The sequence below is a fragment of the Miscanthus floridulus genome, chromosome 17, assembly GCF_019320115.1.
Source record: "Miscanthus floridulus cultivar M001 chromosome 17, ASM1932011v1, whole genome shotgun sequence".
In the NCBI taxonomy this organism is placed as follows: Eukaryota; Viridiplantae; Streptophyta; class Magnoliopsida; order Poales; family Poaceae; genus Miscanthus; species Miscanthus floridulus.
This window is the reverse complement of record NC_089596.1, coordinates 32673013-32700169: the sequence shown is the minus strand read 5'-3', so window position 1 is coordinate 32700169 and position 27157 is coordinate 32673013. Positions and strand designations below refer to the sequence as shown.

The 27157-nt window shown below is 42.8% G+C and overlaps 2 protein-coding genes and 1 pseudogene across 2 annotated transcripts; 1 reads left to right on the top strand and 2 right to left on the bottom strand.

Annotated features, from left to right (window-relative positions):
* Positions 1–1404: 1404 nt before the first annotated feature.
* Positions 1405–6668, bottom strand: LOC136518973 (wall-associated receptor kinase 2-like). The gene is made up of 5 exons (XM_066512647.1): positions 6372–6668; positions 5016–6268; positions 4740–4887; positions 3266–4638; positions 1405–1762 (listed from the first exon to the last, which is right to left on the bottom strand). Exons 2-4 carry the CDS (start codon positions 5941–5943, stop codon positions 4515–4517), a joined length of 1200 nt encoding a protein of 399 aa, XP_066368744.1. The 5' UTR covers positions 5944–6268; positions 6372–6668; the 3' UTR covers positions 1405–1762; positions 3266–4514.
* Positions 6669–9818: 3150 nt separating this feature from the next.
* LOC136515508 (uncharacterized) lies at positions 9819–12328 on the bottom strand (annotated as a pseudogene).
* Positions 12329–17582: 5254 nt separating this feature from the next.
* LOC136516782 (probable cellulose synthase A catalytic subunit 1 [UDP-forming]) lies at positions 17583–23951 on the top strand. Its single transcript, XM_066510266.1, has 14 exons — positions 17583–17879; positions 18530–18725; positions 18955–19127; positions 19278–19362; positions 19454–19643; positions 19977–20243; positions 20342–20687; positions 20775–20912; positions 21002–21127; positions 21217–21429; positions 21509–21767; positions 21901–22097; positions 22218–22568; positions 22943–23951. Exons 1-14 carry the CDS (start codon positions 17793–17795, stop codon positions 23528–23530), a joined length of 3216 nt encoding a protein of 1071 aa, XP_066366363.1. The 5' UTR covers positions 17583–17792; the 3' UTR covers positions 23531–23951.
* Positions 23952–27157: the final 3206 nt, after the last annotated feature.

The window sequence follows — 27157 nt, the reverse complement described above, 5'->3', positions numbered from 1 at the left end:
GTACTCTCCCCCACGGTCAGACCTGACTATCTTAATCTTTAAATCATGCTGATTTTCAACTTCTGCTTTAAATATTTTGAATTTATCCAACGCTTCTGTTCTTTCTTTAATTGGATAAATATAGCCAAAACGAGAGTAATCATCTGTGAATGTTATGAATGAATCATAACCATCCACACTTTTCACAGGAAAAGGACCACATATGTCTGTGTGAATAATCTGTAGAATTCCTACGCTTCGTTTGGCATCTTTCTTAATTTTCTTTACATACTTTCCTTTTATGCAATCTCTACATTGTTCTAAATCTGAGAGCTCTAATGGAGGAAGAATATCATTCTTAACTAGTCTTTCTATTCTCCCCCACGAAATATGGCCTAAACGATAGTGTCATAATTTCGACAACGCATCGTGAGCTCTCTTTCGTTTTCTGTTTGCATTGTTCGATGAGGATACATTCTCATTCACATCACATACGGAATTCACATTTTCACGAAGTGATAACAAATAAAGCTCGTCTTGTCGGAAGGCAAGACCAATACATCTATTATTAAACAATATCTGACATTTGCCATTTCCAAAATGACAATCATAACCATCATGGTCCAACTTTGATACACTAATCAAGTTTCTTTGCAAAGAAGGTACATAAAGAACATCTCTAAGAAAAAGTATGAAGCCATCAGCAAGCTCTAGCAGAAGATCGCCAACGGCCTCAACATCTGCTTGTTCTCCATTTGCGACTTTAATGAAACTTTCGCTTCTTTGCAAAGTTCTCATCGAACGGAATCCCTGTAATGAATTAGCAACATGAATAGTTGCACCTAAATCAATCCACCAAGTAGATTTTGAAAACTTTACATACAAGGATTCATTTACGAACGTAATAATGTTCTCACCTTTATTTTTCATTATCATCTTTAGAAAATCAGGACAATTCTTCTTATAATGTCCCGTCTTCTTACAGTAGAGACACTGATCTTTATCCACTGGGAATTGCTTGTTCTGAGACTGTTACATGGGACCCTTTCTAGATGACTTGGAGGAAGAACTGTTATTATAGTTCTTTTTCTTATCTTTTAGGTAGTTGACAGTACCACCTTGTGAAACTTTTATTCTTTCCTCCTCCTGCACACACATGGCTATGAGCTTTTCTAAATCCCATTTTCAGGTTGTATGTTGTAATTAACAACAAAGGTGTCAAATTCTTTGGGCAAAGAAGCAAAAATCAAATGAATAAGAAACTCATCCTTTAGTGCCAAATCCATTGGTTTGAGCTTAGATGCCAGATTGCGCATTCTCAGTATGTGCTCTCTAATGTCACTGCCGCCACCAGAGTACCTTTCTGTTACCAGCTGCTTGATCAGCTGGGTTGCATATGTCTTTGAAGAGCCAGTGAACTAACTCTTTATTCTTTCTAGGTACTCTGTGACCGTGTCATAGTCTGGAATTGAGCCCACTATTGCAGGCTCAATTGTATTCTTTATCACAGCCAAGCATTTCTTATTGGCTGTGACCCACTTTCTGTTTTCGAGGTCAAAAGACATCTTTACGGGAGCAAAGTCCTGCTCTCTGTTCTGCCATGCAGCATTAGTCTCATCTGCCTCCCTCACCGGTGCCACAGGTTCTCTAGGGCACGGTGTGGTGACAACTCAGTCCACCTCGGCGAGGATGAAAGCCAGGTCTATCTGTTTCTTCCACTCAATATAGTTATCACCTTTTAGAGTGGGGATCTCTTTGATACAACTCATCAAGTTGTATCCTCCTGAAAACACAATTCAAATAGTGTGAGAACACAAATAATAACAACAATAATTGCATGCCTTAGTTTAACGTTGGTCAAAATTAAAACATACAATTATTTTATACATTAAATCTATATCACCGTTGGACAGAAATAGAAATAATGCATAACAAAAAACCATAATAACATCAATATTATAATATTGCTATTAATCAACGTTGGTTAGAATAATAACAACATTATAATAATTGTAAAAATTATCTATGCTTCAAAATTAAATTCTCCAGTTGGTTCGAATTTAATAATGAAAGCAACAATTTTTAAGTACGCAGCGGAAACTTTAATAAATCTTTTAATTCTATTTTCCAGAAACTTTTACTGCACTTTACTATTCTCTGAACAAAATTGACGTTAGATCAAAATTGTACAGATTTCAACATCAAAATTCAGTTCGAATTTATCAAATATGAATCAAAAGTTTCTGGAAAATAAAAATGAAAACATTTCACTGTGTTCGGCCATTTCGGCCCAGAGCAGCGCAATCGGCCTAGCTGCCCGCGGCCCAGCCGCGTGGCGCGCGCTCCCCCGCGCCCAGGCCGCAACCTGGGCCTGGGCCGGGAATTCAGCCTCGCGCCCTATCCCGCCTGGGCTACGGCGCTGGCCCATTTAATCTCAGCCGCTCGCGCCGATCGAACGGCTGCGCGGCGACTTCGGGTGAACAAAACCCGCCCCCCGGTCGCGGTCAGCCAACCCTAGCGGCCATTTTCATTCGCACACTCTCTCTCTTCGCCTCACTGCTCTCCTCTTCTCTCCTCAGTCAATCACCGAGCGAGCGACCACGGCGAGAGCAAGCAGCGAGGTCCCGGCGCCATCGCCGGCCCCCTCGCCGGCGTGCGCGCTCACGCCGTCGAGCGGCCTGGCCGCGGTGCCCCTGTGACCGGATCCCGGCGAGCGGAGCCCCAGTCGGCCTTTCTTTTCCCCGCGCGCCGGCGTGACTGTGGTGCCGCGCAACGGCGAGGTAGGCCACCCCCTTCCCTTTCTTCGATTCGTTTGTTCGGATTTGGCCCGATTTGCCGATTAGGGTTAGGGTTAGGGTTTGGGATGGCCACTGTTTTCTTTTTCCCCCGATTTGAAATCGGTTCTTTCTTTCCTTTTCCCGAGCTCTCTAGAGTTAGGGTTAGGTGTTCTTGATCCGAACCTTCAACTTTTCTCAGATCCGAAGGGATTGAGGTTAGGGTTCAACCGAACCCTATGTCGGTCGAAGCCCCTAATGACCGTCCCCTTTCTGTTAGAGTTAGGTTTTCTCTTTCTTGATCCGATTCAAAATCGGACCAATTTCTTTGGATTTTTTCTGATCTAGATCCACGTACTAGATAGGCTGGCTCCGATGCCGTTGTTAATATCAATTAGGATCTCTAGCAGTAGATCTAGCAGGGAAACACTTGGATTCGTAATAGCATATGCACATCTAAACCTAGAACACTACACCGAGAGGGAGATAGGGTAGGGGTGCTGGTGTTGAACCTGAGCCCTCGGAGGGAGTCGCGGTTGAGCTGGCCATCTCAGCTTCGGTGATGGAGGTAGCACACGGGCAGCGACGGGTGGAGTAGAGGTGGCACGGACGTCGATGCAGTGCAGACGGACGGCGTAGCAGTGACGACGACGAAGTTAGTGGAGCTTCCCGTCGCTGGCTGCGCGCCCTCTTAGATCGGTCTAGGGTTTGTCGGTGGGGTTTGCGGCTCACGGTGAACCTCGTACCTCGAGCCGCCGGCCCCCACCTCTTTATATATAGCGCAGTGCGACGGGGGCCCACCAACCATGTAGGGTTGGGCGCCCCCGATCAGGGCGCGTGACCAAGGCCCAATAGGCTGTTGGGCTTATTGATTGGGAGATCAATCTAACACTATCTTCTCTGCTTGAGCTTACGCACATAGCTGCGACCTCTGCCACTTCTCTGGCTTCTTCCTCCCCTTCCTTGGCAACTTGTGGGTCTAGTATCTCAGAGAGCTTGTCTTGCTTCCATAGCAATAAAAACTGTTCCACTAGACTGTCGCCTGCCGCTGACACATAAATATGCGGTTTCTTCCTTGTTAAAAGCTCCACAAGTATGACACCAAAGCTGTACACATCGCTCTTCTCAGTGACCTGTCTCGTTTTGTAGCACTCTGGATCCATATATCCAAAAGTTCCTTGAATGGCAGTGGTTATTCTAGTCTCATCAATTGGGATGCCTCGAGAAGCTCCAAAATCTGACACCTTCGCTGTTAGATTATCATCAAGCAGAATGTTGGATGCCTTGATATCTCTATGAATTATTGATACCGAAGCAGCAGAGTGCAGATAGGCAAGAGATCTCGCAACTTCAATGGCAATTCTCACTCGCTCCCTCCACGGTAATGATTGTGAAGAATTGACATGAAGATGCTCATAAAGCGTTCCATTTGAGATGAACTCTTAGACTAACAATGGAACTTCTGTCTCCAGGCAGCATCCAAAGAGCTTTACCACATTCCTGTGGTTTACTTGAGAAAGAATGGCGACCTCATTTATGAAATTGTCAGTTTCACTCTGGATTGCTTGTCTTGACTTCTTAATGGCAACAACACGTTGGTCAGACAAAATGCCTTTATATACAGTACCATGGCCTCCTTTGCCGATCTTCCGATCCTCATCGAATGTATTTGTTGCCTTTTCAAGGTCTTTCAAGCTGAAGATCATTCTTTCACCAATGTCCTTGTCTACTAATTGTTGCAACAACAATCCACGGTTTTTCCTAAAGAAAAAAGTTCTCAAATGCTTTGCTTTTCGGGCTCTTATCTTTCGCCTCAAGAGAATTGCAGAGAAAATAAGAAGCACAAGGCCTCCACAACTGAGAACTCCTGCAGCAACAGCTAATCCTGGAAAATATATGGATTTTCATATACACTTTGAGCAATGTTTCGATCAAAAGGTGACATTATAACAGTTGAAGCTACAGTTTATTGGAAGATCTTGTTACCTGAAAATTTTTCTGTCTTGGATGCATCCATGTGGTTTCTGGGGGTTGCCAGAGGTGCCAATTGGACAAACGCAATCATAGGATCCTTCCGTGTTAATACACTGACCAAAGCATTGGTATATATCTGGGTGTGCACGCTCATCAATATCTGTTGCAATACAAACCACAGATGTGAAGCACACTGCGGTCAGAAGAGTTGGAATGGTGAAATTTGAACCCTTCTTTTTTGGTGACAAATGAAACTGGAACTTAACCTGCAAATGACAAGTTGCATACCTTGGCATCCATTTACTATGTAAGGGTTGCCCTCATATCCATAGCTGCAACGGCAAAAGGACCCAGATGATTCACCAGTCCAGTGATCATGGCAGTAACTATTGTAGCTGCGGCAACCATAATCACTAGAACTCTGAGCATCTCCACAAGACAGGTTGCTGAAACTCCACTTGACAGCAGTCTTTATCTGCATTGACTGAGCGGAGCCATCTGAGACTGCCTTCTGTAACAACACAAAGTGGTCGTTCTTGTCCCACCATTGTTTCTCGACTAAGACCACAGTAGCATTGAATGGTTGCTCTTCCATGATCATGTGGTTTCTTGCCTGGAAAGAGGCAAGTTCGATGGAATATAAACTGCCTGCTCCTGGCATGGATGCCTCACAGCAGCCAACCCCAGAGCACAAACCATCAGTGGCTACTGCAGGATGCTCACTGAGGCACAACGAAGAACACCTAGCAACTGGGCTTTCTGCATCTGGCAGACTGACAAGAAAGTCAAACCCACACCCCATGACGACGAAGTTGTTCCAAACCGAGGACACCGTGAAGATGGTGTTGTGAAGAGGGATCTCCCATGTCATACTGTACCTATTGCTCCCTGTCACACTGACGACACCATTATTAATGTACAGCTTCCCATCATGCAGAGATATGTTGAGCACCTCAGCTCTGGTATTGCCCACAAAGAGCTTAGGGACGTTGTAGGTCTCATTGCAGGTGAGCTGAAACCCCTCACGGTAGCAACCAGCGCCAATACCAAACGGGTAAGGTACACTGACCTCGCCGCACTTGCTAATGCAACCAGGCAATGCTATGTTGGTGGCTGCGTGGAGCACTGGTGTGACAGCCACGAGCTGTAGCAGGTGCAACACTGCTATGGCTGCCACAAGCATCATATGATTTTGAGGAGTGAAGCAGAGAGCCATGGTTGAACATGCAAAACTGGAGACATCTCCGAATCCTAAATATGAAGGAAGGACATGCTCGTGCAATCCTGTGGATGCAGTAAAATAAAGCACTTTGACCCCAGAGCTTAGGTAATTCTGGACTAGGTTGAAAGGATGAAGAATCTAGTCCAATGGTGAGTGCAAAGTTTCAACCTTGTTCTGCCATTGTCTAATGACCGCAACTCGTAACACACGACGGTACATCTATGTCAGTAAGTCACCTTCGGACTGGAAATTGATGAAATGTAAGGCGGCAAGGTTGAAGAGTAAATAATAGCAACTTAGTTGACCACCACGAAATACCCTGGCAAAGACGAAAATCGGACTTATTAGAGAACCCTCGGAGGCATAACGACAAACGGGTAACGGGCATCATCATCATCGATCAAATATTTGAAAGAGAGTACCCCACGAGATGCAGTGCAGCGGACAAATTGCTGAACTTCACTTCTGAGGTGTGGCAGCAAAGTGGGTGGCTCCGCGCGCGCGCTCCTTCCACCTGGGCGTTGGCGCCTTGGCGGGACCTCGCCGCCGGCATCGAGCATTTCGGGACTCGGACAGCAGGACGCCCTCGCCCATCAAGGAAGTTCTTGGCCAGCCGAGCAGCCAGCAAACCCAGGAGGCCAGGACATTTCTGTCCTCCGCTCCAAGGGGAAGGCGGATGGCGGAGGGTGTCCGACCTGGCCGTGGCATGGCATCGCCGGGAGCCCGGGACCCGGGACGCAGCCACGCAGGCGCCTCCGGCCGCCGCCACGGCGCCACGGCCCACGAGCAAAATCCTCTGGGCGGCCTCTTTCAGGCCCGTGATAGATTTTAGCGAATGGACTGGGCCGTTTTCTTTCTTCTGCATATTTTTGCTTCTTCTTCTTCTTCTTCTTCTGTATATAGGAAATTTATGTGCATGTTGATTGTTGATTCCACATGTCACCTCAGATCTAGGAGCCAAACAGAGAGATATGAACATGTGGTAAATCACTTAAAAAGTTTATGGACCCAAAAGTTCAATTTTAAGGTCAAACAAAGAGGTATGGACCTACGGTGAACCACTTAAAAAATTTGTAAACCTGGAAATCGACTTTTAAAGTTGATGGACCTATCTGAAAACACTGCATAAGTTAATGGACCTCTGGTGCATTTAACTCATACTAAAATCAGGTTTAACAATATTAGAAAATCTACATAAAAAAGTTTTAACCCATAAAAATATGAATCTAGACTCTCTTTTTTCTAAAGTCATGCTTTACTTTTTGTTCCTTGTTTAGAATTATTTGAATTTTGCATGGTATCCTAAAATTTAAAACCAGGCCATATATGAAACATAGGTTGCAGATCAATACCAATCCTTGTAGACCGCAGCGTGAATTACCGTGCAAAACCCGTTGTGCAAACAGTAAATAAGTTTCCTCAGCAGCAATGTCTTGCTGGACCATTAAAACTTGCATGGGAAATTCCAAATAAAAATATAATTGAAGCCCTGATTCTACATTAACAACATGTATCATGTAGTTTCACTTTGTAGCAACACTGTCTTATTAGGGGACATCATGATGATGATGATGTGTGTAGACTCATTGTACCATCAGCGGCTGTCGATGTGTGACGTCTTAGACTTCTAAACGACATCTACGACTTGGGTGACAACGCTTCCTTATTCATCATCCTTGTCGTAGGTCTACAAACACACTGAGTATATTATTGAGCATGAAAATAGTTTGGATGGGCTTAGGATCCTGGACTTCATATATTTCATAAAATCAAGCTCTATATTGCCTAGCTCAAAAAAACATAGAGCATTATTTTAGAAGAATTGAAGAAATATGAAACTGGTTTCGTTTTTTCTAAGTTACAACAAATTTTCTATGGATTTTCTAACACTAAATCAGATTTTAGTATTTTTAAAATGCATATTCATTCCATAAAAGTGTTTGATAATTTTTTGAAAAAATATTTCTATAATTTTTTATAAATTCTAATTGACCACCTTAAAATGTCACGAAAGCCCGTTTTACCTCTCTCATTGCTAACGTGGCATCATGTTAGTCGAAACCACTTTCAAAAACTGCTCAATGAGGTAAGTTGGACTGTTTCAAGAGTTGAGGGAGGAAAATCGGACTAACGCATTAGTTGAGTGAGGTTAAATTATTTTTTCCTAGTAACTACCCTTAGCATCTCCAATAGTTTCCCTATTCATCTCCTATAGCCAAAAAAGGTTTATATTACAAAAATCACCCTCTAAGAGTCCCTCTGTTCAACATCTACAACTACAAAGAGACAGCTCTTGACCTCTTTGGTCTTCGCCTCTTGGGTCACTGCCTCACTGATTCTCTCTCTCTCTCTCTCTCTCTCTCTCTCTCTCTCTCTCTCTCAATGGCTCCGTTCGCTTCGCTGAAAAAACAAGCCGAAACATTGTTCCGACTGATTTGTTGTGAGAGAAAAACACTGCTCCTGCTGAAAAAATAAGCTGAAAAGTACGGATTATAAGACAAGCGAACAGAGCCACGTTCCATTTTCCAACAAAAATCTGGTAGTGGCACATGTGACCAGCAAAGCGATGGCACATTAAATAATGCTGGTTGATGCTGTTCCAAATCCAGCGAAGCATCCACGAGATTTGACACTGTCACATACTAACCTCGTGCCTAAACTTATCTGGGCAAGAAAGGGTAAAAGAGCTGTTTTTTATGACAACTACACAAACACTTATATGACTACCGCTTTGGGCTGGAAATATGACATTCCGACCTGTGGAGTTGCCTTGCCTGTATTATTTGGTTCAATACAATTGGGATCCTATTCATGAATCCTACGTTGCATTTTTTTTTTGGGATCTTTAACTCGGTTCAATGCAATTCGGATCTTTGACCGAGTTATTTGGGAGTACTAATAAGTTATTTGGTAATAGTAAGTTACAATGGCGTTTTCAACACGGGAGATGCTCTTTTTGTTTTAACTAGGTTCAGTACAATTGGGATCCTACGTTCATGGAGACAGGCATCTTTAACCTCCATTTCCTCTTTCCTCGTGAGAAGCAGCTAGCAAAATGTTCATGACAGTCTTTTCTTTAATGATGGAAAGAAGGTTCCGGTTTCATCCAGTTGAAGAGGACATCCGTAGGCAAACAGTTTTTATAATAAACTAGGTAGCGTGTCCATGCGTTGCTACGGGATAGCTAACATTTTATACTAAAAACACATGGATCGCACGATAAGATAATAATACTGTAAAAATTAAATACCAACATTAAAGTGATATTTAATCCAAAAAGCAAAGTTTATGAATTTAACACAGTCACGGAGAGCGCGACGTCGCAGACTCACAGACTCTACTATATAGCAGTCTGTTCGGCTGGGGCTGAAACGATTGTATACGATCGTGGATTATTACTGCTGGCTGGTTTAGTGTGAGAGAAAAATATTGTTCTGGCTGAAAATTTACGATCGTTTTCGACCAAACGAACAGACAGTAGATCTTTCCGTGATGCGGCTAAGATAATGTGTTATATCGACAGGAAGAAATCTCCAATATTCATTTCTTTCGTGCGCAAATAAATCAACGAATAAGTTCCGCCGCATCTCCATACCATCCTGTACATAGGTTCGAGTATATATGTAAATATAGGTAAATACTCGTGCATTGCAACGGGAAAAAACAATGTTACAGTAACATATGTATGAACATGTGTTGTACTATTACCTATAAGTATGATGTACGGAACACCAATATTACATAAGTCTTCATGTTGTATAGACCATTACAAAGTTCAAGAAATCATTAATATTTTACCTTCTAACTTGACTATAAACCATCAGTTTAAGGGTCCTAGCATGCATGAAAAAAGACAAAGGTAATATCTTTCAGAACAAGATAATTAGATTTGGACAGGTAACTATAAACGTATCAGACAACCATCTGGACCAATTTCCAACCTACATAAGTATATATCATATGTTAACAATCAATAGTGCAAGGGAGGTGTCATGCATAGTCCCTATTCTAGGTTGTTTGTTTGTTCATCATGCAATTACAAGCATTTCATAATTTAAGCACATACAAAGTTCTTAAGCTGTGTGCCTGATCCAAAGCTTAAGTCGCCGGCTAGAATCGGCAGAACTATTGAGTCCACAATTGGGTCAGATATAATATCTATGGGTATCTCATTCTCTGATTCACAAAGGATAGCATTAAACATAGCAATATCTAAATGAGCTACGCAATGCTCCATCACCTGATAGAAACATAAAAAATTTCATGACTTCACATAAAAAGATACCATTACCACATCTGAAAGCATACCAATTTTGCCAACACTGGTAAACATCCACTAATGTCGACCAGCACGAAGAGGACAACTTCTGTTGAATGCATCATCAAATGCAGTTTCTCAGAGATCAATAGAAAAACTCCTATGTTGCTGATCACCCAGAAAGCCCTAACAACTTTCCAATCTTTGGACTTGACAAATCTTCTACAAGGGTTTGCATGTGGGGTGTCTTTGCATGTGAAATGAAAATCCTTCAGAAAACTAAAAAATGAATTAGTTTGCAGTAGTTTTTACTCATCACTGTTTTACAGGAGTCATACTCAGCTTTTTGGAAAATGCCAAGACAGTAATAGGGTTAACCTTTATATGCCACCACATCTTATCCAATGCATCTACAATGTGCTAGTTTCGCGCCAATCATCTAGCAGCTTCATGATATTGGGTATACTTGCCATTGTAGTTACTTTTCTATCGTGTTGTAACGAAACTCCTCTCATGCTTCTTTGCACCATTTGTGCTAAAAACCTTAAATGGACTTGAGTGCCGTGAAGTACCAAATGTTTGTACAACGATCTCTCAGGACAAATGTGTTCGATAGCCAAAATGTCAGCCTACATCAAAATTAGGTTCTTACTTCTTAAATTTTGATCTAAAAGAATTGATGCTAACAACAATAAGGGAAACAAGCGGTAGAGCGTAGTCATAATTTACCTTGAAACATCATTGCCACGAGATTTTGAAACAAGCAGAAGCCCAGAAACTGAATTTTTTGCAACTGAAGCTTTCCTATCTGAGGACCAAAATTTTGATGCGTGAATGTAAATCCTAGATAAATGGGGAGCTAGCGTATGAAACTTATGTGATAAACAACCATGCTCTAGCACCACAGAGTAGAGAGAAACCTCAAGAGCAGCCTCATTATTTTCATACGAAACTTAGTTGCCATTATCAGCTAGGTTTTCTTCAGTATTAGCAATTCCATAGTCAGTGCCCTAAATCTGATCACATTTCAGAGTTTCATCCAAATATCGATCTCTTTTGCCTCTTCAGTGGCTTTACCTTCAATCTCTCTGTCCTCAATGGCATTACCATTAGTTACTTTGCTCTGAATAGGTTTATCATTAGTGACTTGATATTCAACGGTCTTATCATCCTTTATTCTGTCCTTAATGTCCCCATCATTCTTTGCTCTGTCTCAACAGCTTTGTCATCAGTGGCTCTGCCTTCAACAGCGCTATCATCCTTGATTCTGCCCTCAACTACTTTATCATCTGCGGGTTATTAGTAAAAGAAAAAATCCATCTCAAAGAAAAAAGGAACAAAACTTACACCATTTAAACATGAAAAGATCAGACAAATATTAAAGCAATGGATATTAGTATGATTGTTATTTTACATCTACAGGCAACAAATCACGAATGAATCATTGATGTCTAATGAAATGCATAAATAACCAGCGCCATAGTCATAAATTAAGTCTATTGAGCTAAAGAAAACAGGGAGACAAAAACAACCATTTCCCTTGCTTATCTGAACAATCCAACAGTTGCTGCTGCTTTCACTTCACCAACAGAAGATAAATATCAAATCACTGCTAGTTTCTTCCAAACTGTCATGCCTGCTTGTTCACAGAGATGGGAACATCATCACAAGATTATGTAAATTCGATTAACATTCTATCTCTTTCTAGCAAGAAGCCAATTATGGCTACCAGCTCAAGATTATGATTTAGTAGTACATACTACCACCTTATTAATTCTAGAGCTCAGAGAAATGATGTGGTAAGATATTTCACTATCTTAAACAGTCCCTGTTTGTATTATTACCAGCAATAATCTTAGTATTTTTTTATAAAACTATCCGAAGGTACAAAATTACACGTGACAATCGAGTCATGCAAAGATTAGATAGAAAATATCAACGGTGTATGAACCACATCATCTTCTTCCTCATCATCATCCCAGCATCATCCTGCTCAATGGCTCGTCATGGTACATCGGCAGATTAAGCACCATACAAAAATAGGAAAAAAGATTATCAATGTTGACTGAATTTTGACACTGGTTTGTACACTCACAAATCACCGATTTCAACGAGCGCCATCAGCCTGTCGGCAACGTCGAGCTCCTCGATGTCCTACAGGGGGCACGCGAAGGCCTCGAGATCACGTACTCACCACCGACAGCATCATGTATGCCCGTTCCTGCAAAAAGCAGGAGGAATCAGCAGCGATCAGCAAAGTGCCCGGTCTGGGCGCAATTGACCCCGCGAGATTGGCCTCTTGCTAGCTCATGGACGACGCGGGCGAGGGCGAGATTGTCCTCTTGCTAGCTGAGGCCAGCGAACGGCCACCTCCCGTCAGTCGGCGGCGCGACCGCCACCGCAGGGATCGACCGCCACTGCAACGTGGTAGATAATCATGTTCGGTTGTTTTGCATGAAGGAAAATCATAACCTCTTGATGAGAATAGTTTCTTATTTGATTTGATTTGATTGATTGGTAGTAGTTTCCTTTTGCATGCAAGAAAGTTATATCACAACAGGCGTGATGGTTGTGCGATGGAGCACTTCCTTTTGCATGGAAGGAAACTGCCATGATTGCCACCGCACGCGGGTCTCATGCAAGGAAAATCAACAACTGTCGTGATTGTCGCACGGAGGTGGGATCGATCGCATGGGGTGGCAGACGGACGAACCAATGCAATTGTCGCACCAAAACGATGTCCACACTTTGTTTTTTTAGTTGTAGGAGAACCAACTCAAGACTAAAGTTATCCATGCGGCGTAACTATAGTAATTGGGTCCAATACCGAAACCAATAGCCTACAATAGAATCTGAAAAAGAGATTTGGATCAACAATTGTTAAAAACAACCTTATTCTTTGTTATCCATATTGACCATAAAATGGACGCATCAACAATCAATAAAAGGGAGTGATTCGTTATCTTTCCAAGAATACCATTGATGAAATAAGTTTTATTACAAGGTGGATTAATTCTTTACACCATATGGACTTCTCTCCATAAAAACATGTTGTATGAGCATTCAAAGAAAAGATGTTGGATAGTTTTAGGTTTGCTAAAAAATAGTAGGACCTATCTCAAGCCACCAAACTACCTGTGAAACTTTTAAGCCATTACTGATCTGGTAGTTGTACATCAAGTTAACCACGAAACCCCATTTTATGTAGTTTCGAAACAAAATGATTGTTATACTGTTGCAGATTAATATTAGCCGATTCTAGAAAAAAGATTAATATTAGCCACCCTTGCTACAAATTGATTCTAATCTAGTAGATTGTTTCCCACAAATGTCCTTCTGAACTCAACATTAAGTGGAACCGAATTTAAAATATATGTAACCTTTGCTTGTTTACTGTGAACAATGTTGAATAATGTTGGGTATTGGATTTTCGGTTATTGGTTTCCTAAGTAGGTATCTTGCTAGAAATTGGTATGGTTACCATCTCTTAATCGGAATTTTCCCAAACTCTGAAAAGTTTCTTTTTACACTCATGAGGCTCATCCAAAAAGTTCATGACAGTCTTACCTAGCTAGTCCCATCTCTGGCAATTTCTTTATCATTGGAGCCACCATTGCCACCCCCTCACTAACACCACAAAGTGACCTCCTCACTTCTCATCTGGTGATCATTCGCCGTGCCATTGCCCCGTGTTTGCCTCCTCTGCGTGGCTTCCTTGTCGCCATCATATCGTGTTTTCAAAGTTCTCATATCCAAAAATCCCTGCTCCTATAACTTTGATCTCAAAGAAGCTCACGATGGCTAGCGCATTTGTATCGATCAAACGGACAGTGGGTTGAGTGACATGTGTTTTATATTTTACTCTCGATTGTAAAAAAAAAGGTGCCTGTCACATTTAAGTTTACATGGTCCTTGATACATACCTTTGACCACTAGTTTCTTTTAGAATATAGCATCTCCAAAACCTCTTTAAAACAACTCCTAATTATATTCACTTTTGTTTCGGCATAAACGGACCCAACATTGTTTAAATCAACTCTCTAAAAATAAGCAATTGATACCCCCTCAATTCCAAGATATGTGTGTCTTTTGCACTTACTCTCGAGCTGGGTGCCCCCTCCCCTCTCTCCTATTGTCTGGTTCCCCCCTCCCATTTTCAGGTTTTAGAAAGCTAACTATTGGAATTTGAAAACTATAGATGAAAGGGAAAAATAGAGATCCCTATTCATTTTCTTTACTTCGCATAATTATTGGTTTAGTAAGTGATTTTTAAGGAGCTTTTAGAGATGCTCGTACTATTACTTATTGGAGAGACCTAATGGAGCGCTTATGTAAATTTTCATAAGACACGATAGGAAAAAGATAAATTCTAAAAATGTTTAGAAAGAAACAGAAAAATATGCCGCCTTCTGTTTGATAAACTCCCGTCATTGTTGACACTTGACAAGAATAGTCATCAGATTTGTTCTATTTTCTAACTAGAAGGAGACACATCAGAAAAAAAAATATTTTCAAATTTTTAAAAAACATAATCCAATTGGCCATCTGTTCAGTAGACTATAACAATAGATATAACCTTTGTTCTATTTTCTGAAACATTAGACACACCTCTACCATAGTAAAGTACTAATCTCCTAAAATTTAGATCCAAAGTAGCCACCATTGTCATTGTGTAAAAAATCAAAGTAACCCCTTAATCTTCATCTAAATTATCTACATACACCGTTATGAAGGACAATTTAAAGTAAACCCTAGATTTATATCGAAGTAACCCACATCTATTTTTTTATTAAAATAATCTAAAGCAACCTCCAAATCTAAATTATTTATATATGTCATTACAAAAAATATTCTACAAACTCTATGTTACTCACTTATACCATTATTAATATAAAAACCCAACTCATGGTGTTCATGCATGCATGGCATGTATCAGCATGCATACCATATATATATGTATATGCGAAACAATAAGCATACCATAAGCATATCGCCGTGGACTCTTCTTGGCAATCGGCATGGCACATTTTTCACCTCTGCCGTCCGATGGCAGCAGGATACCAGGACACGCTACACAAATTTGGTGAGGGGTGACTTTCACAGGACGAGAGGAGTCTCGGAGGTAGTACTACTACATACACGCGCGGAGTCGTCAGTGACAACATACCTTCAGGCTCCAGTGCCAGTGCACCACATATATATGACACGCCACACTCCACGGTCCACACGCACTTCAGCGGAGAACCTTACCAACGGGTAATTCGGTGAACGTCCGATCATCCGTAGCATCGACCTGTTTTCTTTTCACATGCCTGCTGGCTGCTGCCATAACGAACAAGTAACAATCACACAGACAGGACTGACTATCACACGACAAACAAAACACAGAGCAGTGTTGTCAAAACCCCAATCAGAGAGAGAGAGAGAGAGAGAGAGAGAAGCTGGAGGGCATGCAACAATAAAAAAGGAGGTCACCGACGGCCAGGAAAGCGCCACCCCAACCGCCATTATTGGGACAGGAACGGATTACCGGACAAGTTTAATGCAAAGCACGAGCCAGCAAATTTTTATACAAGTGTGCTCCATTGCTCTCGAGTGACAGCACTGCGCCCCGCTGCTCTCTGCACACGGAATGAAGGGAGGAGGACAGAGCCCCGTCGCGTCCGTCGTCCCTTCTGGCTTCACAAATTAAGCAACATACTCCTTTATTTGTTTTGACACAAATTAAGCAACATACTCCTAAATGTTAAGTAAGCTTGCTTGTTTGCAGTAAAACATGTTTATTCACTATACTGAAATGTATTGCCCCTTTGTTTTGACACAAATAAATTAAGCAGCATAGTAAATGCTAAGTAGGCTTGCTTTGTTTACAGTAAAACATGTTTATTTACTACTGAAATTTATAAGGATTTGCAGAAACAAAACAGATTCTCAAATCCCTCGCAGTTGATCCTCCAATTCGTCCAAAGCACATGCATTTTCACATTGAAATGTTGGATTTCTTTTCTGAATCAGAATCAAATAAAGAAGACATTGACGTTTAAAGGAAGCACGGCGCAGTATATATCCAATTAAAACGACCTGTTTGTCATGAATATTTGCTGTGCCAGACGAAGATGCAGATACGAAAGACTGAAAGAGAGAGTTTCGTTGCATGGAGTGCAAAGCGTACATATATATATATATATATATATATATATATATATATATATATATATATATATATATATATATATATATATATATATATATTGTTCATAACACGAAACCTCCTGCCTTTTGTTTTTAAAAAGAAGGTAGTGTGATTATGAAATGTTAACAAGACAGGACCTGCAACCACTACCAAAGGAATAAAAAGTTCGTGCATGCACATAAATAAAAGAAATTGTGTATGGATTGTCTCTTTTATTAATCTTTTTTTTGGTGTCGGTGGATGAAATCAAAAGGTTGAAGAAAGTGTTGTATATTAGGAGTACGTAGGCTCTGTTTGGATTCTATATGGTCTAAAGTTTAGTTATGGCTAAAATTTTAGATTACTTTTAACTCATGGTCTAAAGTGTTGTGAGGTTGGCTAAAATTTAGATAGCACCTTAAACCTTATATTTGGAGTCTCAAGAGCTAAAATAGTCTAAAATTTAGTGGCTAAACTTTAGAACATGAGATCAAATAGAGCCTCAGTAGTCCAAGCATTTCCAGTTTGCCCAAGAGATCTAATCAGTTCGAGGAAGGCAAAAAAAAAAAAAAAAACCCTGTGATGCTCTTCATCAAACTAGAAACAAGGACAAGTCATTTTCGAGAGGTAATTTTCTAGCATGTACCACCAATTCAGTTCCATTCATTATTCTCCTATGTAGATATGTAGAAGTGCACTTAGCATCAATGATGAGTGACAAAACATACACACACACTGTAATCCTGAGATTTCAACCGTGATCTCTGCATGCATCTACCAATCACAAGCGCATGATCAGGCCGATGCCAACTCACGCGGAACACGCATGGTGCACATGGCATTTCCTCCCTTTTTTTTTTGCCACAGAAACAAAAAAAAATGCAATAATCAGCGGCAGGTAGGAGGGCAATTCGGTCCGCCGACGAGGCGCCGACAGATCGACCCGCTGCAGCCGGTCACCGGGGCGCCCACTCGCAGCGTGCGCGGCGGGGGACAGCCTGTGGACAGCGACGCGACGTGGACGTGCACGCTCCCGCCCCTCTGCATCCGACGGCTCATGCCTCCTCCGTCTCGCGTCCCAACGGCCCGGCGTGCTCCTCCGCTCGACGAGTCGACGGGCCACCGGCGGTAGCCGGTGGAAGGCGACTCCCACCAACTCAGCTAAACTAACCGAGTGAGAGCGGGGGAGTATGTAATAATAGAAGGGGGGAAGGAAGGAAGGTGTGGAGAGGAAGCGGAAGCGGCAGCAGCACCACTGCGCGGCATTGCAGCGAGCCAGCGAGGGAGCGGGAGGGATCTGGGGGCATGGTGGTGGCCGCCGCCGCTCGGATCTAGAGGCCCGCACGGGCCGATCGGTGTCGGTGGCGTGTGTGTTAAGCGGTGTCGGTGGGAGGAGCGTGAAGGGGAGCGGAGATGGCGGCCAACAAGGGGATGGTGGCGGGCTCGCGCAACCGCAACGAGTTCGTCATGATCCGACACGACGGCGACGCGCCCGCCCCGGTACGTCCACCCAATGCCGCCCTCGCTGCCTGCTTCAGATTCTGGTCCTAGCGGTGGCTCATGCCGTGCGCGCGCGCGCCTGTCGGTGGATCTGGGCCGAGGTGTCAGTCCTAGTGTAACGCTCGGGGTTCGCCCCTCAATTGTGCGTGTCTCTGCTCGTAGATTTCGCCGGCACATTTCAGCGATGCTTCCGTCGCGCCGTGTAAGTGACCAGATCAGTCATGTCCTCCTGGCGATTTCTGAATTGTTCGTGAGTTGCCAAATCACCAATAGGTAGTGCCGTAGTGGACATGTTTTGACGTTTCGGAGATCCAGTGAAATGCAGCCTCGGATTGTTTAGATCCCACCCGTGCCTCAACAGTTCCTTACCATGGCACCGACGGTGAATTAGATCCTTCGTTGCCCTGCTGTAGCGTGCCTTTGTTTGTGACTATTACACCCTTGATTTAGTTCATCTTATGTAAATTCTAAATTACCTTTCTGGCATTTTGATCTTAGCCTCGACTTGAAGACTAGTAGACACTTGATCGCAGACTGATTTTTTTCAGTCTGTTGGTCACCAGTGAAGTGCATGGGTGACTGACGTGACTTCCAATTGTTGTAGTTCTGTTTTGATGTGTGCTGACTTTGTTGTTATCTCGCGGATGCAGGCTAAGCCCGCGAAGAGCGCGAATGGGCAGGTCTGCCAGATTTGTGGCGACACTGTTGGCGTTTCAGCCACTGGTGATGTCTTTGTTGCCTGCAATGAGTGTGCCTTCCCTGTCTGCCGCCCTTGCTATGAGTACGAGCGCAAGGAGGGGAACCAGTGCTGCCCTCAGTGCAAGACTAGATACAAGAGACAGAAAGGTTGGTTTCCTGGCAACTTCTTTCAGTGTGTGTAACTTGTATGATGTTAGCATGAGGGAGTCCACATCACATGCTTACTTTACGTGAATAAATGGTTGCAGGCTTGAAGCATAGTGGATGTGCCTTATGATAATGACATTTGACAGCCTAGATTGAGCCTTCTAATCCATTTTATTCTCTATAACAGTAGTTAACGAATTCTTCTTACTTCCTCTTTGATGAAATTCAGGTAGCCCTCGAGTTCATGGTGATGAGGAGGAGGAAGATGTTGATGACCTGGACAATGAATTCAACAATGGGAAAGGCCCAGAGTGGCAACTGCAAAGAGATGATGCTGATCTGTCTTCATCTGCTCGCCATGAGCCACATCATCGGATTCCACGCCTGACAAGTGGACAACAGGTATAATATATGTCATTCATGTTCATTTATTGATCTGAGTGATACTGTGGTGCATTGTTCGCTACTGCCCACTGCTGCACTTTTGTTATTATACTTATTTCTATATGAATATGTGCTCTTACCAACTAACATACTGATACTTATCTTCAGATATCTGGAGAGATCCCTGATGCTTCCCCTGACCGTCATTCTATCCGCAGTCCAACATCAAGCTATGTTGATCCAAGCGTTCCAGGTATTGTATCAAACATCATAAATTGCTATGTTTGGAGAATTTGTCTGCATATTAGCTGGGGATCATTAATATTTCTTTACTATGATTTCAGTTCCTGTGAGGATTGTGGACCCCTCGAAGGACTTGAATTCCTATGGGCTTAATAGTGTTGACTGGAAGGAAAGAGTTGAGAGCTGGAGGGTTAAACAGGACAAAAATATGATGCAAGTGACTAATAAATATCCAGAGGCTAGAGGAGGAGACATGGAGGGGACTGGCTCAAATGGAGAAGATATGCAAATGTATACCACCTTCCCTTGCCTATGATATTATACCTCCTTACAGTGCATTGGATTTAGGTTTGCATGATATATGTTCATGTTGTATCTGGGAACTTGTGTTGCTTTGGGATGAACTAGTGGGGGGTATGTTATACGAGCATACACTGCAGAGGACTCACAAGGGCATTAAACTGCCCATTCATGTTAATCAATGACTAAGATAATTTTGCACTTCTGAGTAGATGAAGATCCATTTATCCTTCCTTAGCTAACCCTTACTAATAGTGCACACATTCAGTTATTGTAGATTTTGCTTCAAAGAAATTGAGTTCTCTGTAATTTTTTCTGTCGCAGGGTTGATGATGCACGGCTACCTTTGAGCCGTATTGTGCCAATTCCCTCAAACCAGGTCAACCTTTACCGGATAGTGATCATTCTCCGTCTTATCATCCTGTGCTTCTTCTTCCAATATCGTGTCAGTCATCCAGTGAATAATGCTTATGGATTGTGGCTAGTATCTGTTATCTGTGAGGTCTGGTTTGCCTTGTCCTGGCTTCTAGATCAGTTCCCAAAATGGTATCCGATCAACCGTGAGACATACCTTGACAGGCTTGCATTGAGGTAAGCTACAACATTGCACACGTTTCTTTGAGTTTTTTTTTTTTTATTTACTTGTGTTGACATTTTGTGTGTTGATATACCTATTTCTAATGTTTCAGGTATGATAGAGAGGGAGAGCCGTCACAGCTGGCTCCCATTGATGTCTTCGTCAGTACAGTGGATCCATTGAAGGAACCTCCACTGATCACAGCCAACACTGTTTTGTCCATTCTTGCTGTTGATTACCCTGTTGACAAAGTGTCATGCTATGTTTCTGATGATGGTTCAGCTATGCTGACTTTTGAGTCTCTCTCAGAAACCGCAGAATTTGCTAGAAAGTGGGTTCCCTTTTGTAAGAAGCACAATATTGAACCAAGAGCTCCAGAATTTTACTTTGCTCAAAAAATAGATTACCTGAAGGACAAAATTCAACCTTCGTTTGTTAAGGAAAGACGAGCAATGAAGGTAAACTGCTATCTCATATTCTCATGGTTACATCACTGTTGCTCTACCTTCTTCTTTTATTTTAACTCTGGATATGCTTTTTTTCAGAGAGAGTATGAAGAATTCAAAGTAAGAATCAATGCCCTTGTTGCCAAAGCACAGAAAGTGCCTGAAGAGGGGTGGACCATGGCTGATGGAACTGCTTGGCCTGGGAATAATCCTAGGGACCATCCTGGCATGATTCAGGTGCTCAACTGCCCATTGCTTCAACTGAAGCTTCGTTAGAAACATGGATGTAATCTGGTTCTTATATCTTTTTTTTTATGTGAAATCAGGTGTTCTTGGGGCACAGTGGTGGTCTTGACACTGATGGAAATGAATTACCGCGTCTTGTCTATGTCTCTCGTGAAAAGAGACCAGGCTTTCAGCATCACAAGAAGGCTGGTGCAATGAATGCACTGGTATGCTTTTCTCTCCATGAATTCACTTCTACCCCAGGCACTTCATTCATCTGTTCCATGCTAATCATACCCCTTTCACTGGTGGGCAGATTCGTGTATCTGCTGTGCTGACAAATGGTGCCTATCTTCTCAATGTGGATTGTGACCATTACTTCAACAGCAGCAAAGCTCTTAGAGAAGCAATGTGCTTCATGATGGATCCAGCTCTAGGAAGGAAAACTTGTTATGTACAATTTCCACAAAGATTCGATGGCATTGACTTGCATGATCGATATGCTAATCGGAACATAGTTTTCTTTGATGTAAGTATTGTGGACTGATGGTTCCTTTTGTAATCATTACAACAAAACTTTCATGGCTCACATGTTATTTGTTTTGCAGATCAACATGAAAGGTCTAGATGGCATTCAGGGTCCAGTCTATGTGGGAACAGGATGCTGTTTCAATAGGCAGGCTTTGTATGGATATGATCCTGTTTTGACTGAAGCTGATCTGGAACCTAACATTGTTGTTAAGAGCTGCTGTGGTAGAAGGAAGAAAAAGAACAAGAGTTATATGGATAGTCAAAGCCGTATTATGAAGAGAACAGAATCTTCAGCTCCCATCTTCAACATGGAAGACATCGAAGAGGGTATTGAAGGTGTGTTCTTGCTGTTATGCATTTTTTATCTTACATTTATTCTTAGTCTGATTTCTGGACATAAATAGCAAAACAATCCTTAGCTTCTCAAGTTGGCTGGCTCCTGCTTATCTTACTTTTGGAATCCCATTAGGTTATGAGGATGAAAGGTCAGTGCTTATGTCCCAGAGGAAATTGGAGAAACGCTTTGGTCAGTCTCCAATTTTCATTGCATCCACCTTTATGACTCAAGGTGGCATACCACCTTCAACAAACCCAGCTTCTCTACTAAAGGAAGCTATCCATGTCATCAGCTGTGGGTATGAGGACAAAACTGAATGGGGAAAAGAGGTTAGTGTGACAAGCATATTTTCCTCTCTTTGATTCATATTAACCTACCATCGTGGCATGGGATCTCCTTTTCCCATTCGAGGACTCAGATTATGATTGTCCTTTTTTATGTTGTTTCAGATTGGCTGGATCTATGGTTCAGTTACGGAGGATATTCTGACTGGGTTTAAAATGCATGCAAGAGGATGGCAATCAATCTACTGCATGCCACCACGACCTTGTTTCAAGGGTTCTGCACCAATCAATCTTTCCGATCGTCTTAATCAGGTTCTCCGTTGGGCTCTTGGGTCAGTGGAAATTCTGCTTAGCAGACATTGTCCTATCTGGTATGGCTACAATGGGAGATTGAAGCTTTTGGAGAGGCTGGCTTACATCAACACCATTGTTTATCCAATCACATCCATTCCACTTATTGCCTATTGTGTGCTTCCTGCTATCTGTCTCCTTACCAACAAATTTATCATTCCTGAGGTTAGTGACAAGATATCCTCCCTTCCTTCTGTTGTTCAATGTTTTTAGGTAGAATTCTTTTCTCATAATTTATCATTTGTCATATCACTGCTCTACTCCGTATAACTGTTATCGCATTGAACTAACAAATAGTACCAGTGCACAAGTAGCCATAACTAGTGTTTGTTTTCCCTTGTCTTTTTTCTTACTCTATACAGAGTCTATTGTTTTGAATTATTTCACTTTGTGATGTTAATGGATGCAAGCAAATAGTCATTTTGTGCTGTCATGTGTTCTAGATCAGCAGAGCTGTTTTTTCCCTAGATTCCGCAGACCTTTCAATTGATTATCATTTGGCCATCTTTCTAATGTTCATATCATTTTGTGATGTGCAGATTAGTAATTATGCTGGGATGTTCTTCATTCTTCTTTTCGCCTCCATTTTTGCCACTGGTATACTGGAGCTCAGATGGAGTGGCGTTGGCATTGAAGATTGGTGGAGAAATGAGCAGTTTTGGGTTATTGGTGGCACCTCTGCCCATCTCTTCGCGGTGTTCCAGGGTCTGCTGAAAGTGTTGGCTGGGATTGATACCAACTTTACAGTTACCTCAAAGGCATCTGATGAGGATGGTGACTTTGCTGAGCTATATGTGTTCAAGTGGACCACTTTGCTCATTCCTCCGACCACTGTTCTTGTCATTAACCTGGTCGGAATGGTGGCAGGAATTTCGTATGCCATTAACAGCGGCTACCAATCCTGGGGTCCGCTCTTTGGAAAGCTGTTCTTCTCGATCTGGGTGATCCTCCATCTCTACCCCTTCCTCAAGGGTCTCATGGGCAGGCAGAACCGCACACCAACAATCGTCATCGTCTGGTCCATCCTCCTTGCGTCTATCTTCTCCTTGCTGTGGGTGAAGATCGATCCTTTCATCTCCCCGACACAGAAAGCTGCCGCCTTGGGGCAATGCGGTGTGAACTGCTGATCAAGACCGTGACTATTATTTGAAGAGGCTCAATCAAGATCTGTGCCCCCTCGTGTAAATACCTGAGGCGGCTAGATGGGAAATTTTTTGTTGTAGATGAGGATGGATTTGCATCTAAGTTATGCCTCTGTTTATTAGCTTCTTCGGTACCGGTGCTGCTGCGGACTTAAAATCATGGAGCCTTTCTACCTTGCCTGTAGCGCCGGTCAGCAGCGTAAATTGTGATTTTTGCAATTTTTTTATACGTGGTGTTTATTGTTTTAGAAGTAAATTATCATTTGTTTGAGTGAACTGTTCACACGAACTATATGTCAATGCTGTTATTTATACGCAGACTGATACATACATTCTTTGTATTGTGAGCAAACAGTCAGAACACTGTAATCTCTTAGCACAACTATATAAAGCAGCAGTTGTATCATCTCTATTGTTTCTGATGGCCTTGGGATATTGTTGTCTGATTACCAGCTGTTATCTGTAATGCTTGAAAAACATGGAGGGATTGATGCGCTGTGGTCTCATGAATTGGGGAATCAGATGGCAGTCCAGTTATTGGAACTGCTGCGCGTTTTTCTCTGATGGTACTACTGTTCCAGCTCCACTAATAACTGCTGGTGTTGCAATCAATTCTCAAACTGTTTGTTTTTGTTGTGATATTCAAGATGATAGACGTATATACCATCTGGTTAGTTCATTTTATATCTGATTAGAAATCTAAATTTATGCCTCTAGCTTTGAGGATTTCTAGATATTATTGTAATGAAACTATCATATGGGGGGAAAATTATCGATTCTGAATATAGAACCAGGTACCCTGTCTGTTTTTGTTGGCCAGAGTTTGTAGCGGATTCTTTTTTGTAAAAAAAGGGTCGTATGGGCTAGCAAAGATGCTCAGACTGGTTGTGTAGTTGGAGAGATGTGATGGTAATAGGTGTTGTCGACGGCCTGGGTGAGCTACCTAGCCCAGGTACGATTTTCAGGATCATGCTAGTACTGCAACTTCAGCCCTTGTTTAGTTCCAGGAAGTTGGAATTTGGGGCTACTATAGCACCTTTGTTTTTATTTAGCAATTAGTGTTCAAACATGGACTAATTAGGCTCAAAACGTTCGTTTCGCAATTTCCCACCAAACTGTGCAATTAGTTTTTTTTTCGTCTACATTTAATGCTCCATGCACGGGCCATAAACATTCGATGTGACAGATACTGTAGCACTTTTTAGAAATTTGGGGTGGAACTAAACAAGGCCTCACTCACCCGGTGTTCAACAGGATCTTTATTTCCCTCTCGAAAAAGAATGCACGAGTCACGCACGCGCATACATATGTGCGTGTGATGCAAGTCATCTGACATGTCGGAATGGTCTGTGGCCGCAGACCGAGATGAGGAAAGCCTCCTTTTTCCTTTAAAAATTTCACTGAAAACCACACTCGATGAGGAATTGAGACGTCATTTTTTCCTTCAGAAATCTAACTGAAAGCCACACCCGGTGTTGTACAGGATATTTTTTCCTTTTGAAAAAAAGGAAAAAAGATGCACGAGAGATATTTTTAAAATCCCATCCATTGGGGAATCTGTCGATGTGATGGTGACAAAGACATTACCCATTTAGGCTGAAATAACCTTTGCCCACGATTTTATACACACGGGAGTGCTTTAGGGATACTTCTATACGTATATGATACAGCTTCACTCACTGTGTGATAGTAGTGCGACTATGGTATGCGTATGTTGCGCTACCTCATAATATTATTGAATTCGGGCGACGGGGTGTACAATAATGTTCTAAGGATAATGACCCTGTTTGGCTTACCCCATATTCGACTTGTTCGGCTTGTTTTTTCAGTCGGAACGGTGTTTTTCTCTCACAACAATTCAGCCAGAACAGTGTTTTTCAGCCAGTTTCAGACCAGCGAACGGGGCCAATGATTGGATCCGGCACACCTCCCGTGGGCCTGTGGAGCTGCGCGGCCTGCTCCCTCTCATGGTCCATCTAAAACTATTCTCCATCGTTGAGAACGGACACATTTTTCTTCCTCCCAGCCGACACCGCTCCTCTCCATCGTGTGCGCCCGCTCTTCTCCATCGTGTGCGTTGCTCGCTCCCTCCATGACCAGCAGCGGCCCGCTCCTCTCCATTGCATGTGTCGTCGGCTCCCTCCCTGGCCGGCGGCGGCGCCCTTCCCCACCGCGGCATCCTCCTCCCCCACACCGGTGGCTCCTTCACGCACCACGTCATTCTCCTCCCCCACCCCGGCGCACCCCTCCCCCGACGACAGCTTCCTCCCCCACAAGGAGCTCCCAACGCCCTTAGATCCGGCGGCCATGGTGCTCCCCGCGCCAGACTCTCTCTCCCCCCTGTGCTGCAATTGTATGTTTCAGTTGTTTTTAGATATTTCAGATGTATGTTGTAGTTGAATCATATGTATGTTGCAAAAGTATATCGGGGGATGCTGAACATATTGCATATGTTGCAAGTGTTTCAAAGGCATGTTGCAAGCATTTGTTCAAAATATTTCACCTGTTTCTAGACGTATGTTGCAATCATTCTGATCTGGATGTTTCATATGCTTCACACAAATGTTGCAATATATATGTTCCAAAAGTTTTAGTTGCTTCAGTCTTATGTTGTAGCAGTTGTTCCATATTATTTCAAGTGTTTTATTCGAGCATTGTTTCATATGCTTCACACAAATGTTGCAATAATATGTTACAAATGTTTCAGATGCTTTTGTCTTATGTTGCAGCAGTTGTTCCATGTTGTTGTAAGTGTTTTATTTGAGCGTTTAATATTGTTCGGTCGGGGGGGGGGGGTGTTTGAGCCGGCGGACGGGGGCGCGTGGCTCGCCGGGGGCCTAGCGGACTGAGGCGCTGGGGTCGGCGGACGAGGGTGCTGCAGTCATGGGGGCGCTGGGGCGTGCTCGTCGCATGCGTGGGGCGGTGCGAAGGCGGACGCGACGGGCTGCGGGGCGAGATGTGGGTGCACAGCTTGCTGAAGGGCTAGCGGACTGGGCCAGGGCACGCGTTGGGGGCGTGCGCGTGGGGCGGGTGCGAAAGCGGACGCGGGGGGTTGAACACTTGAGAGTGGGCGTCCGAACACGCGTGGTGCGCCGGACGTCCGTATGCTAGATTAGCCGATGTTCTAATTTAGCCATTCGCAAGTGAGGAGCATTATATGGCAGAAAGAGAAATAAGATAGTTATGTATATTCTACTATTAATTAACAGACAACAGGTCAAGATGCGATGGTTGAACACCCAGGTTGTATCTGAATCATACTCAAACGACTGTGGCATTTCCCTTTGCAAGTTCATAGTCGATCGGTGTGGCATAAGTTCATAACCATTGTTCATGTCAGGTTTTGTCACTTTTTTGTGGTGCAGTACAGGTCCTGGTGCGTATGCGGTGTCAGCTGTCTAAGTGTCGTCGTCATCTCGATCTATGTTCGTTTCTCTCTCCTAAGCTTATATTCCTATCACATCGGATATTTGACACATGTACGGAATATTAAATATAGACTAATTACGAAACTAAATGCACAGACTGTGACTAATTTGCGAGACGAATTTTTAAGCCTAATTAGTTCATGATTTAACAATGTGGTGCTACAATAAACATGTGCTAATGATG

What these genes read in the sequence shown, in the direction of transcription:
- LOC136518973 (XM_066512647.1), bottom strand. Translation starts at nt 5,943, where the DNA reads ATGGCTCTCTGCTTCACTCCTCAAAATCATATGATGCTTGTGGCAGCC. An exon ending in CATAGTAAATGGATGCCAAG is followed by an intron (nt 4,888 to 5,015) that starts GTATGCAACTTG and finishes GTATTGCAACAG; the next exon opens with ATATTGATGAGCGTGCACAC. An exon ending in CAAGACAGAAAAATTTTCAG is followed by an intron (nt 4,639 to 4,739) that starts GTAACAAGATCT and finishes TATATTTTCCAG; the next exon opens with GATTAGCTGTTGCTGCAGGA.
- LOC136516782 (XM_066510266.1), top strand. Translation starts at nt 17,793, where the DNA reads ATGGCGGCCAACAAGGGGATGGTGGCGGGCTCGCGCAACCGCAACGAG. An exon ending in CTTGACAGGCTTGCATTGAG is followed by an intron (nt 20,244 to 20,341) that starts GTAAGCTACAAC and finishes CTAATGTTTCAG; the next exon opens with GTATGATAGAGAGGGAGAGC. An exon ending in AAACTGAATGGGGAAAAGAG is followed by an intron (nt 22,098 to 22,217) that starts GTTAGTGTGACA and finishes ATGTTGTTTCAG; the next exon opens with ATTGGCTGGATCTATGGTTC.